This window comes from Nylanderia fulva, unplaced genomic scaffold, assembly GCF_048542155.1.
Source record: "Nylanderia fulva isolate GAGA-0341 unplaced genomic scaffold, ASM4854215v1 Scaffold11, whole genome shotgun sequence".
In the NCBI taxonomy this organism is placed as follows: domain Eukaryota; kingdom Metazoa; phylum Arthropoda; class Insecta; order Hymenoptera; family Formicidae; genus Nylanderia; species Nylanderia fulva.
The window spans coordinates 1,241,579-1,255,200 of NW_028189302.1; the positions used below are offsets into that span (position 1 = coordinate 1,241,579).

At 36.8% G+C, this 13,622-nt stretch overlaps 1 protein-coding gene across 7 annotated transcripts in view; it reads left to right on the forward strand.

The window, feature by feature from the left end:
• Positions 1-13,622, forward strand: part of LOC114945581 (uncharacterized) — a 210,697-nt gene that overhangs the window by 191,173 nt on the left and 5,902 nt on the right. For 4 of the 7 annotated variants that reach the window (XM_085486163.1, XM_029321848.2, XM_085486167.1 and 1 more), the window contains 3 exons: positions 6,940-7,076; positions 9,173-9,511; positions 12,912-12,974. In XM_085486163.1, the coding sequence (XP_085342289.1) occupies positions 6,940-7,076; positions 9,173-9,511; positions 12,912-12,974 (539 nt within the window). The remainder of the gene's footprint in view (positions 1-6,939; positions 7,077-9,172; positions 9,512-12,911; positions 12,975-13,622) is intronic. The other 3 variants (XM_029321864.2, XM_029321856.2, XM_029321872.2) reach the window with 1 other exon arrangement.

Consider the following 13,622-nt stretch of genomic DNA (forward strand, 5'->3'; position numbering starts at 1 on the left):
TATGATTAAAAGAAAGGTGCAACGATCTAATTTGCCTACGATTTCACATTAGTTTGTCGCAAAAAAATATAAAAAAAAGAATAAAAATAAAAAAAAATCGATCGGTTAATAAATAAAATCGAGCGATTAAGAGCACCGAGAGAAAAAAATAAAAGAAGGGCTCGCGAGCTCGCGGGGGCAGATTGACCCGAGTGCGAGAGAAAGAGAGATAAAAAAGAGGATTCCGAACGCGGCACGCAACCGCGAAATCGGACCGAGCCGTGAAAATAACGATTTCTCTTTGTGATGCGGTCCGCGTTAAAGTGAGAAGGGCCGGTTTCCAGCGGGAGAGGACAGGATTCATCATCCATCGGGCCCCGCGTGACTCGTCGATATATTTTTCTCGGCCGCTTCGAAAATCGATATTTTATGTAGATCGCGCGGAAAGGGCAAGCACGCCCTTTCGTCGCCGGTGGCTATTCTCGCCTCTTGGCGAACAAAAACACCCCGAAGCGGAGAACGAGAGGGAGCGCGACAGAGAGAGAGAGAGAGAGGCCGTCGTTTAGGGAAGAGATTCTGGTTGCTGTGTAGCCAGAATTCATCCAGAAAATGGAACTTTTTCATAACGATTCCTCGGTCGCGAGGAGAAGGCAGTCTGTGTTGCTATTCATCCGCCGAGTCCGTCAATTTAGATGAAAATGCGTAGGCTACTGTTCGGCTAAAATCATGTGACATCATGCTGGAATCGATATGTTATAGCGTTGCTAATTTTACCCTGAAAAGGAAGTTCGATAAATTAACAAATATTTCGTTCAATACGTTCAAATAGAAATAAATATTTATTTGATATAAGAAAATCCTTTTCAAGAGACAAATAAATATTTATTTGTTTCAATTTGAACGAATGCAATCTGTGAAAGGAGAAACAGAACTTTAATTTCAAATTTAATTTTGATTTTAATTTTTTTCTTTATTTTTTTGACATGAGAAAAATACAGTGAAAAAAAATTGTTAACTTGTGGCTAAACCTTTCGACTAAATATTATTTTATTAAACATATAAAATTATTTTTAAATACGAGTTTTTTGGGTTAAATATTTATTTAGTGGCAACCTATGGTCAAAACTATGCTACATAACTATAAAATTAATTAAACTAATTAATTAATGAAAAAATGTTGCAGAACTATAGAATTCGTCGAAAACTATAAAATTTTATAGTTTTCGACGAATTCTGTAGTTTTACCGGCAACATTTTTTCATTAGTTTCAACAATTAAAACGATAATTTATTTTATCCAAATTTTATGCTCCGATTTACGTAGCATTATGTTATTATATATGTTCAATTAACAAAGAAGTAATTTAATTGAAACGTTTAGTCATGTTAACAATATTTTTTCAATGTAATAAAAAAAATTCTAAGAAAATTCTAAGAAGATTGATATTAATTTTGCTATTATAAATAAAAGTATCAGCATTAATTAGCAACAATCTTATGTTAGGAATCACGTCTACTGGATCCTGAATTTATAAAGATATTCTGATTTCACCAGGCATAATTTATGCGACTTGCATCTTTAGATTTTTTTCATTTCCTTTTAATTTGTAATGTATTATAATTGTGGCAACTTTCGCTTATTATGTGACTGCAATATTTATGAGGCGGTGCATAATTCAGACACTTTTGTTTGGATATCAAAGAATACTATTGTGCAAGTGTGTGTGTTACTTTGTTTCTCGTATTGTAATTTAGACGAGCTAGGAAAAAGGATATTACATTGAGACCTAACAATGCGAAAAAGAGATATGTTCCAGTAGAAATTATCTTCATTAAAGTATATTCGCAATGTTTCTATTTTCTTAATTAAATTTCGGTCTAAATATAGCTCATTCTCTCTTTCTCCTCTAATTTTCTTTTTCTGGGCCCAATAAGTGTTATTTATTTATCAATCCCATTTAAATTAATTTTCCGCATCCATAAATATAAATATATATATATATATATATATATATTTATATTTATGGATTTTTTGATCATGGCGATTTACCCATATATATTTATATTTTTATATTTATATTTTTTATACTTATATTTTTTATTTATAGTATATTAATTTATAGTATATTAGTTATAAGTATATAAATATACTTATATTTTGCCAAGTTTATATTTTTTATATTTTTTATATTTATTATTTATATATACACATATATATATATATATGTTTATTTTTTATATTTTTTATATTTATTATTTATATATACACATATATATATATATATATATATATATATATATGTGTGTGTATATATAAATAATAAATATAAAAAATATAAAAAATATAAACTTGGCAAAATATAAGTATATTTATATACTTATAACTAATATACTATAAATTAATATACTATAAATAAAAAATATAAGTATAAAAAGTATAAACATATATGGGTAAATCGCCACGATCAAAAAATCCTCCCTGTTATCAGATCGAAATCGCAAATAGAGCAAGGTAGTTTTGACCCCAAAAAATAGAAGAAAAAAAAAAGCGCGTCCGACGAAAAAATCCTCGGCCCTTCAGGTGCGCCATTGTTCCGTTTTATCACCTGACGGACGTGACTCACTCACCTAATCCCGAAAATAGTTGGTCGTGCTCGGGGGGTCGTCGGCCACGTACGTAGCGTCTTGGTTGGGTCACGCGAGGAAGAGAGGACCATCCGTTTCTTGAAGGGGGAGAAGGCGAAGGTCGCCGCCGCGGCCTCGCATCCTCGACCTTCGCTGGAAGGAGGAGTAGAAGGAGGCGGAAAGAGAGAGAGAGAGAGACCGGCACGTCTATACATACATATACGCGCAACAGACACATCACGGATCTCTGGAGGTTGCATCTCCAGCTGCATTTCCAGCCCCACTTCCCCATTCCATCAGTGGGTGCATGCACGCATCTTGGATGCGACTCTTCATGTATGCGTGGGTGATGGATAGACGTGTCACACTCGCGCGAAGCGCTAAACGGACTTGAATGGACCCGAAATTGCATTGGGTGCCCCACAATGGAGTGTGTATGTGTGTATGCAGATGCGGGACACAAAAGGGGATGAGGGATCCGAGGGAGATAACGATCTTCCGGATGATGATCGACATTCTTTCCCGATATCGAGATCGAGGCTCTTAATGTGAGTGCTCCTTTCACCAGCGGATTCTTCATGCGTATATGGGATCCTAGCCGATATATTTTGGAACTATTTAGCGAAGCTTCTTTTGGTTGTATAATTTATCTCTTGGTTCTTCAAAGGAATAGGATTGTGAAGAAATAAGAAAGTGCATTTTTTAGCTTCCTCTTCTTGCGTCTTTTTACAAAATGTACTCTCCAAATTTCTTGGAGTGAGAACTGAACAATCTCATTCCAAAAGAGTGGAATTTTACTCCAAAATAGTGGGATCTCACTCTTTTGGAGTAAATTTCTCTCTTTTTGGAATTTTACTCCAAAAGAGTGGAATCTCGCTCTTTTGGAATGAGATTGTTCGAATTTCACTCCAAGAAATTTAGAGAGTACGCTTTTTTTGCCTGGAAAATCTATTCTTTTCTGACGCTACCGAATGGGGAGGCAACTTTACGTTAAAAAAAGAATCTCTGTCGCATGACTATCCGTTGAGACTCGTTTTTGAAATCATCGCTTCTGATTCGCCGACAGAAGAGCGTCGGTTACTTGCTAGAAGGAAAAAAGTAAAGCTGAGAAACCGTCGCTTCTCCTGTCTCTGTGTGTAATTGTCTGCACATATGTGCACATACGGAAAAAAAGGAAATAAAAATCAATCGGGGGTAGTTTCGTTCGCGAATCACTCTCTCTCTCTCTCCTCCTTTCCGTTATCAAAGACATCGCACCTGGTTGAATATTTGGCGCCGCCATCTTTAACGTCTGTACCGCTTCGAGGAAAGGAGAAAAGACGAGTAACAAAGGAGCGCAAGGGTAAAGTCGAGAGAAAACCGGTAAAAATCGCCCCAAAAATCCCTCAGACCCCCTTCTTCCATCCCCCTCCAGCAACGTTGTCTTTCGCGACGAGGGGCCGCAGATTCTCACGGAAAAAAGCGTAATTTTCGATGAAAAAGAGGGAGGGACGATGCAAATTCGTGGATGAAAAGGGAAAGAAGCCGCGTGTGAGAGCCGCGCATGTACCTGCCGCAAATATAGGTATATCCCGATGATGCAGAGAAGGAAGAAGAAGGGTCCAGGACATAAGGCTCTCCTCCGGGAAAGGAGGACGTAGCCGAGCGGAGCGAAATTTTATAGGGATTCCAGCCGTCAGTTTCTGGAGGCCTATCCTACCTGACCTGTTGCATCTTTTTTTCGCCTCTTTTTTTTACGATTTCTGGGGATTCCTGCCACGTTGTGTCAGGTAAACCGTCGTCGGAGAAAGAGAGGGAGATGGACGAAAAAACGAACGTGCGCAGGATTCACAGGATTTTGAATTCCTCCTCCTGCGTCTCCTAACACACATCCCAATAACGATCGTTCCTGGGGCATCAGATGCCCCACCTGCGCCCGCGGCAAGCGCGTTTTTTATGAGGCTCTCTCGCGCGAACGTTTATCTCCACACATTTTCGGTTTCTCTTCTCTTCTCTTCTCGGCTTGCTTTTATCCCCCGGAATCGAGAGTCGATGGGAAAAGCGAGAGAGAGAGAGAGAGAGAAGCGGCTCCAAATGGCTAAGCGACTTCCACTTTTTGGCATCACTGACCCTCGTCCCCCTTCCTTTCTCCCCAACTTGGCCCTTCCGCGGTTTTCGAATTTCCCACAAGAATGCGAAGAAACAGCTTCTTCTTGTGTCTTTAGTCGCGGCTGATTGCTCGCTTTAGTTTACGTGTTCTTGCGTTTTTGCTGTAGGGTGGTATTTAAGAGATTCTATAGTTGAGCGAGTATTTTTAAATTTTATTTTACTATTTTATTATATAGAGTATATAATAATTATATTTTACTTGAAAAATAATTGAATTAAATTATTCGGAAAGAATAAAATTATTTTATTTTTGGAAGAAGAACTGAATTATTGAGGCAAGTTTATTTCATTTAATTACGTTTTACATCTTTGTAATTTGAATTTCAAGATTATTTTGAAGAATGTAATTTTAATTGCACTGAATACTGCCTAATAAATCATTTATTTGAAACTAATAATATTGTTTCGAATAAATATGATTTATTAGGCAGTATTGAAATAAATATTTATTAATTTAATTTTTTTTCAGCGTGTCAAAAGTATTGTTCTCGAAAGTCGAAAAGTCGAAATTTAAAAATGATCGATACCTCGATGGTTTTGCTAAGGAAAAATCAATTCCCAAGAAAATATCTAATATTAAAAAGTATATATTTCTTATACACGAATCTAAAAATATCGTTCTGATTTCTTCCAAAACACTTCAACATTCGAACATTTTTCTACACATATACACACCCTAGAAGACTACAACGCAATATATTACAATTTATAAAAAAAATGTCCGCGTTCATTTTGAACCGAGCATGCGCGACATACGTTCGGGCGCCATAAATCCCTTTGAAAGTAGCGTATCGAAATATTTATTAAAAATCACATGGACCAATCGCGGCCCGCTTTCTGCGTATCGGTTCCGTGCCATTATCCCCCGAACGAGCGGAGCACGAGCGAGCAACGAAGGATAGAAAGAGTGAAAGGGGTGGCGAGAGGGAGAGCAGTCACAAGATACGATGATGGATGCTCGCGAAGGGTTGCCGCGATCGAGTGAGGAGGAGAGGGCACGCCGAAAGGGCAAAAGGGTTCCTACGCCGTCTAACCAATCGGTTCGACGTAACTGATACGCCCGACCAATCCCGGGGGCCCGCTCGGGCCACGTGGTGGAGGGGAGGGTTGATGCGCCCTTAGCGGCGCGTTTCGTTGCGTCACGCTGACATTCGCTCCGTATCGGTCCGCCGACGAAGACCGCCGCCGCGAAAGTGACCTTTCAGCCCTAGATATCGCGCGCAGTCGAGGGAATCTAAATATTGATGAGGCGCGATTTCAATTAAAATCGAATCCGAGTCTCCCGCGTGAACGTTGATAAAGGTGAGGGACCCTTTTCGGAAGTGCGCGGATCCCTTCTTCCGTCCCGATGTCTTCCGAGGCGGGATGAGATCGCGCCGATCGATAGATCGACCTGGGATCGCGCGAGGACGAGCCGATCGTCGTGCTGGACCTCGAAAGACACCGTTGTTGTCCCGATGTAGGGACGGCGAACGGACGGGCCGAAGCTATGATGGTGTTCCTGGAGGAGCCCAGAATGATCTTCGCGGACATGCGTCTTCATGCCACCAGCACCCCGACTATCACCCCGACGCGTTACCATCATCATCGGAAATACAGGGCGCAGAATAACAACGACTGTACGATTCTTTTCTCATCAGTTCGATGAAGCTCGAGAGGACGCGTCAAAATATTCAAATATAATATATAAATATATAATATATTTTTTAATATATGTTATATATCTTATATATAATATATAATATATTATATATATTTATATCTAATAATACCGGAATAATATATAATATATATATAATATATAATATATATATATATATATATATATATATATATCTCTCTTATATATAATATAAGATATATAATATAAGATATATAATATATATATATATATATATATATATATATATATAATATATATATATATATATCTTATATTATATATAAGATATATATAATATAATTATATAATATAATTATATATAATATAAGATATATAAAAAAATATAAGATATATAATATATTTTTTAATATACATTAAAAAAATATAAATTCTAAATATCTGAAAACGGTCGATGTATAAATATTTATAGATCCCCCCGAATCTGTTCATAAGATATATATTTTTTTATTGAGAACGTTTATTGGGATTATTTTTCATGAAACCTGTCTTGTTTGCTTGTTACAGATGCAGATTTACACGGCGATGTTGACGGCCCGGAACTCAGCGGCGATGACAGGAGTATCGCGAGTGACATCCACGATGCCACCGAAGCGCACTTCGATAACGATTCTATGGACTCGGACAAGGAGGCCCTCAACTTGGTAAATTGTCTCATTTTATTTTATTTTATATATATAGGTATCAAATATTTCAGTCAATTTTATTTTACGAGAACCTTGAGGTTTTGTTTGATTTTCAAAATTGTGCGCGACATTATTTAATATTTGGTGTAAATAATAATTCATTTATTATTAGAAGACTCAGTGTTTATAGAAACACTGTTATGTAGTCATACTGCATGTTAATGATTATTATCAGGAAACGCGCAAGAGTGATGAAAAGAGGCGCGGCTTTTAGTGCCACGGGCAAAATGTTTACGAGTATAATTCATAAATAATTTGCACGTCATCTTGCGTGCGCGAGAATACAGCTGTTTAGATAATACGCGCGAAATTAGTTGCTTCTTCTCGGTCTCGAGGCTCGTGTCAACAATTCTATTAATATCTCGGTCGACGTTCGATATATGTATAATATACGCTCTCAAAATTAATAAGGAATTTTTGCGACCAAATAAATAATCGTCACTGTTATAAATCAGAAAATAACGTATTTTAATAATAGACAGTTTTGCGTTGCAGCAACATCTCGCTTTAAGAGTACCAAATTTTTTAGATATAATTTTTTGCAAATGTTAAAAATATATTTAATTTTTAATGCAATTTTTGCATAGAGGCAAAAACAATTTTTACTACAAAATATTTTTTTAAATAAATTATATTTTATGTACTCCTGTCTATAGAAAATTTTTTTTTAAATTAGTTCTAAAATTGTGCATTTTATTTATTCGGTCGTTATCGATAATTAAATGTTTTCTTGCACTTTGTAACTCGTCAATAACGTTCATAAAAATGATTTTGTCAATGATTCAACATGAATGGTATTTTCTCTACTTCTTTGACGAAATCTTGCTTTGTCATATGATGTATTATCATACTTGGCCTGTGTGCGTTGCTTAAATGTATCTCTCGAGAACGGTACCAATCTTATTTGCAAGCGTAATATCCGGTGAATGCTTTCTTTCGGGAGGAACGTCCCGGTCATGTCTTCGATTTTTTTCTTACGGGATGCTTTTTCTCTCTCTATCTCTCTCTCTCTCTCTCTTGACGGGCGTAAAAAAGCACTCGCGATCAATATTTGACAAATAAATAAAGGAAGCCACTAGCGAGATGAACGACAAGAAGGGACAACGACACGTAGGGAGAGTAGGTTTTATAAAACACAAAAGAGCGCAGGATGGACCGTAGTGACCAATATCCTGACCTGGCCGAGTGTAAACACGGCTTTGTTCGACGGCGAATTTACTCTGTAATATTAGGGAGGATTGCCCTCTTCGCGTGTTCTCGGCCCTACGTTACAGTGTGAAAAGTCCGAAGCCCGCATTTCAGGAGGAAGTCTCACTTGATAATTTCAAGCGATAAACCATTCGATCATAGAACACTAAGAGTCATCAACATATCATCTCTCTAATCGTAAAGACTCATTTCTTTAACTTTAATATTGGAACATATATCTTTTTAGAGTTAATAATAAAAGTGGTCTTGAAATATTAATATCCATTCTAATTATAAATAATGTTATTTTAAATAAATTTTATAAATCAAATTATAATTATAAATATATACCTCATTTTAAATAAATTATAAAATTTATAATTTATTTATAATAAGAGTTATAATCATTATAATTATTAAATAATTTACTTGAATTTAATTTGTAATAAAATTTTTAATTATTTATAATAAAAATTCTAAGTGTATATTTCAATATTAATTATAATTGTAAATATTATTAACCCTTAATTAGTATGGTGAGATCAAAAATGACCCAAGAGGTGTAAAAACTAATGTTAATTTTCTTACAGCGATTTTAGAAAAGTTATGTAATTAACAACACATTAATAAATGACTGATATGATTGATTGATGTCGTTGGAAGAGTGTATTGTTTCATTTAATCAAATAACCATAAAAATCTAATATCCCACTATTGAGAAAGTATTTTATGTTGGGGTCTCCCACGATACCAGTTAAGGGTTAATAATTATATAAAAAATGTATAATAAATTTTTTCCCTTAACGAATTTAATAATACGTAAGGGTGATTGATTGAAATGCAAATTGGATGCGATGTTGTTTTAGGTCACGGATGTCTCGCAACGGAACAGCAGTAGCGGTACCAGCGGCAGCGCGTCTCCCCCGAGTTCTGTAGTGAGCAGCCAGCTTACGGGCAACCATCAGCAAGCGCAGCAACAACACGCGTCCAGCCAGCAGAACAGCAGTAACTCGCAGGCGGCACTGGCCGCTCAATTGGTCGGCCAGCAATTGCTGATGCACGGCTCTCTCGGGACATTGAGAAGTCAAGATATCCAAGCGTTCGCTTCGACGCTGCAGCAGCAGCAACAGACGCTGCTGCAGCAACTCGCCATGTTTCAAACCAATCCGGGGCAGCTTCCTGCGCAGCTCTTTCTACAGAATCAGGTCAGTTTATGAAGCCCTTCCTTTTTTTATAGAGTTAGATGAGGGGGATAGACAAGAGGCTCTTTTATATCATATTCTTTACATGAATATAACTATCGATACGACTAGCAAGAGAACCTGACAATTTTGATGGACATTTAACACACATTAGATAGGGAGAATAAACAAATCAATTTAGACATTTTAATTGTACACGGAGAGAATTTTTTTCTCTTAGAATTTACCCTGAAAATGCATGGTAATCGTACGACAATTGGAAGAATCTTATAAGAGTTTCTCTGATTTATATTTATCACAATAAAAATATTAATCAGAGAAACTCTAAGATTCTTCCAATACCATATTGTCGCACGATTACCATGATTTTCAGGGTAAATTCTAAGAGAAAATTCTCTCTGTGTAGGAATGAAAGAATTATTTGAGCTATCAAAAAATATTTTATGACAAGAACACCTCTGTTTAATAATATTTTTTAAAAAATAATTAAAAAAACAATTTCCTTTATAAAAAAAAATTCCTACAAGCGCGTGTAAAGTTTCATCGAAATCAGAATTTTCGGAAGGGGTCTGCGTCGAGTTATCTTATCCGTTTGAATCGCGCATTACGATATTGTCGGAGCCGAATTGGAACTGAGCTTGTCGAGAAGCAGCGACAATTCGGTCCCGAGTCCTGCTATCTGATCGGCGCAGATTCGGCGAGAGTGAACGTCTTATTCTTTCGCGGACGGCATTCTCTCGCGATTCCGACGTCAAGATAGCCGCGGCACAAAGGAGACCCGGGGGATGCTGATGCCTCTCCGTTTAGGCCGATGCAAAAGCGCCAACTTACAACCGCATCGAGACTCTGCGCTTCGCGCTTCATTACGCCGCATTAAAGTCTCTTTCTGAGAGTAAGTCATCCCGGCGGATTTTCGAGTTGAAGCTTCCACGATATTATAATAAGATCTTACGTGGTCTTCTATAGATAAAAATAAAATGAAAATTTTATGAAAATAAATCATGTTGTTTGTCGCAAAAACATTTCTCCAAGAATATTCTTAATCGAAAATCGGATACGAAGATTTAGAATACTTAATGTATCATTGGAATATAAAACATGGACGACACAAGAAAACTTGGAAAACTGATAATAATTGAAGACATCCCCGGAAAAAGCGTACAAAGGAGATTTCCCGATGTTCCTCGATAAATATCACATTTCTCGAGCGTGCCTTTAAAATGCGCTTGCCGAAAAAGAAGCGACATATTTATCAGTCGTCTCTCGCAACACGCATTTCTCGGATGAAAAGAGCGTTTCACGATTTTCTTCCTATTTGTTCGTCGGATCTTTCGAATCGACAGAAGAAGAAGAAGGAGGGAATCGATCCACGATATCCGGGGATACGTTGAAAAACGATCCTGCTTCCTGGATGCTCTCTTCCCCTTCTCGATCCATACGCAGCCCCTCTCGCGAACAATTTGAATGGATCGAGCTCTGCATTTACGGGAAAAAAAATGCCTATAGAAAAATCCGTCACGACGTGCGCGTGCAACTATATAGTCTCCGGGAAAAATCAACAAAACGACTTCTGAGCTCTCCTTAGTTCGCGCTTAATGGGCAGCCGCGTTCTTCATGTATTATACATTTATTGTGCGCGCACATGTAGACGCATATTTGCGCGTAGGGCCCCGATTCTGGGTCCTAGAGGCCTTCTCTTGCTCCCTTCCTTCGCCTTTGGAAGATACCGCACGGTGCCACAAGGTGGGGCCCTTCGGCACCTTGCCACAGGGTGCCTTTTGTTACCTCACACGTGGCCAGGATGTTTCCTTTTTCTCGTCCCGCTTCTTCTTCGCCTAAGCCGATGGGAGGATTCTCTCTCCGCGCGTTTCGCTTCTCTTCTTTTTCCTTTTTTGTTCACGCGGAGCATTAAGAAAGGGCACACGACCTTCTTCTTCCTTCTTCGATCGGGGAACCGTTCCGAGAGTACAACCTGCATCATCCAACCCCTTCGCGGGCGGGTTACGTGTGCGAGCCACGTGAGGGCCTTTGTGGCTTATCTGCCGCAACAGACGTTTCATTTCTTCATTCGGAGATCACCCTTTTTCGGCTCTGATCACAGAGGGAATTTCAATTTTTTTTTTTTTTTTCTAATCCGAATAATTGCGCAATTTTTGGAATTATTCTTGTGTAAATGGAATTAGTACATATCCCCATAATTTTTAATCTCTTAGAAAATAAAATACTTTTCTATGAACCTGACAATTTTGATGACACTTAACACACATTAGATAGGGAGAATAAATAAATAAGTTTGAAAATTTTAATTGTACACGAAGAGAATTTTCTCTTAGAATTTACTCGCGACAATATGATATTGGAAGAATCTTAGAAGAGTTTCTCTGATTAAATTTTACTAAGAATTTACTATGTACATATTAATATCTTTATTGTGGTAAATATTAATCAGAGAAACTCTTACAAGATTCTTCTAATACCATATTGTCGCACGATTACCATGATTTTCCAAAGAGAAAATTCTCTCCGTGTATACCTATTGCTTTTTTTATTTTATTTAATATTTATGATTTCATACTCTATTTTTGTAAATAAATATTATATAAAATGGAATAATTTGGAAAAATGTTATATGTAAAACATAATAAATATATCACTATAATTTTTAATTTCAAAATCCCGGTTACATTAAAAAAAATAAGAGTTCTATTTTTCATATATATTTTTATTCATTTAATTAATTTTTATAAAATGTATACTAAATTCGCCTTATCAATTGTCATGTTTATGATGTAAAATGGTCAATATTTCTGTGAATAAATATTTGTAAGATATCCCGCGGGGGAGAGAAGATCAGTCTTGTTTAAAAGTAGATAAACGCCTTGGATGGGGTTTTAGACGATAACCTGTCGCGGTTGATCCCGCACGTGGCTCAACTCGAGGCGTTTCCGTAGGGTGTCTTCGCATAAACTAGCTGCTCGTATGCCGGCGACACGCGACCAAAACTCCGAACCCTTTTTCGATTCGTGACGCGAGCCCCTCATTCTCATAATCGAGCACCGTGTCCCTAAGGAAAGGGTGAAGATAATCGATCGGATAGATTCGACCCTTGGAATTATATATTACATACATACATTTTTTTCTTTACTCGTACCTGGTGCATCATACACGAGTCCGACACGTGGCGGCCCCCACCTTCGAACTTTCAAAACGCACGAAAACACCGAGACATTTGTCTTCATTTTTCGAGGCTGACGGGCGCAAAATTGAGACCGTAAGCGTCTAACTGTGACGTTTTTTTTTGTACTCGTAAAAGAAGCGAAAATTATCTTTAAAAACGAGTAAAAACGGAACATTAGATGACCATTATGTTGATTCTCTACCAATGGTCGTCGACGTCTTGCAGGGGCTGTTGCAGAGCGCTGGCTACCCGACAAGACCGAGTCATCCGCGCTCACAGTCCATGCAGGTACGGTCTAAAGCAGAATCCGTATCCGAGCATTATTTACCGTGAGAAAAACACGTTATACTTGAAAATCAAATTTTTCTAGAAGTGATACAGGATGTTTACTCCCTGGAAAAATCAGGGAAATGTTAGGATTTTTTTTTACTTTGTGAAAAATCTAGGAATTCCTCTCTATGAAATGTTTTTCAAAAATTGCATATTTTCTCTCTCATAATGCAAGAAGTAATTGATAATTTGAAGATTGGGTAAATTTTTTTTACATATAAAAATGCACATGAAGGGAATTTTCTATCTTTCTTATTGTGATAAATATTAATATTTTTTTATTATGGTGTAAATATTAATCAGAGAAACTAATAAAATTCTTCTCTAATACTGACCATATTGTCTCATAATTACCGATTTTCAAGGTAAATTCTAAGAGAAAATTTTCTCTGTGCATTTATTATTAAATTATGTATAAATAGGCTGTATTCAATTTTTAATGGACTTAAGAGTAATATTTTAAGGCCTTGTATTAAATATTTTTAATAGCACTTAAGAAACATATCTTTGCTACAAGTTTTTATTAAAATCTCTTTACTGACATTTTTTTAAATATCTAGGTCTTATATAAGTTTCAGAGCAAATTGTTCAATTCTTTAAGAATAC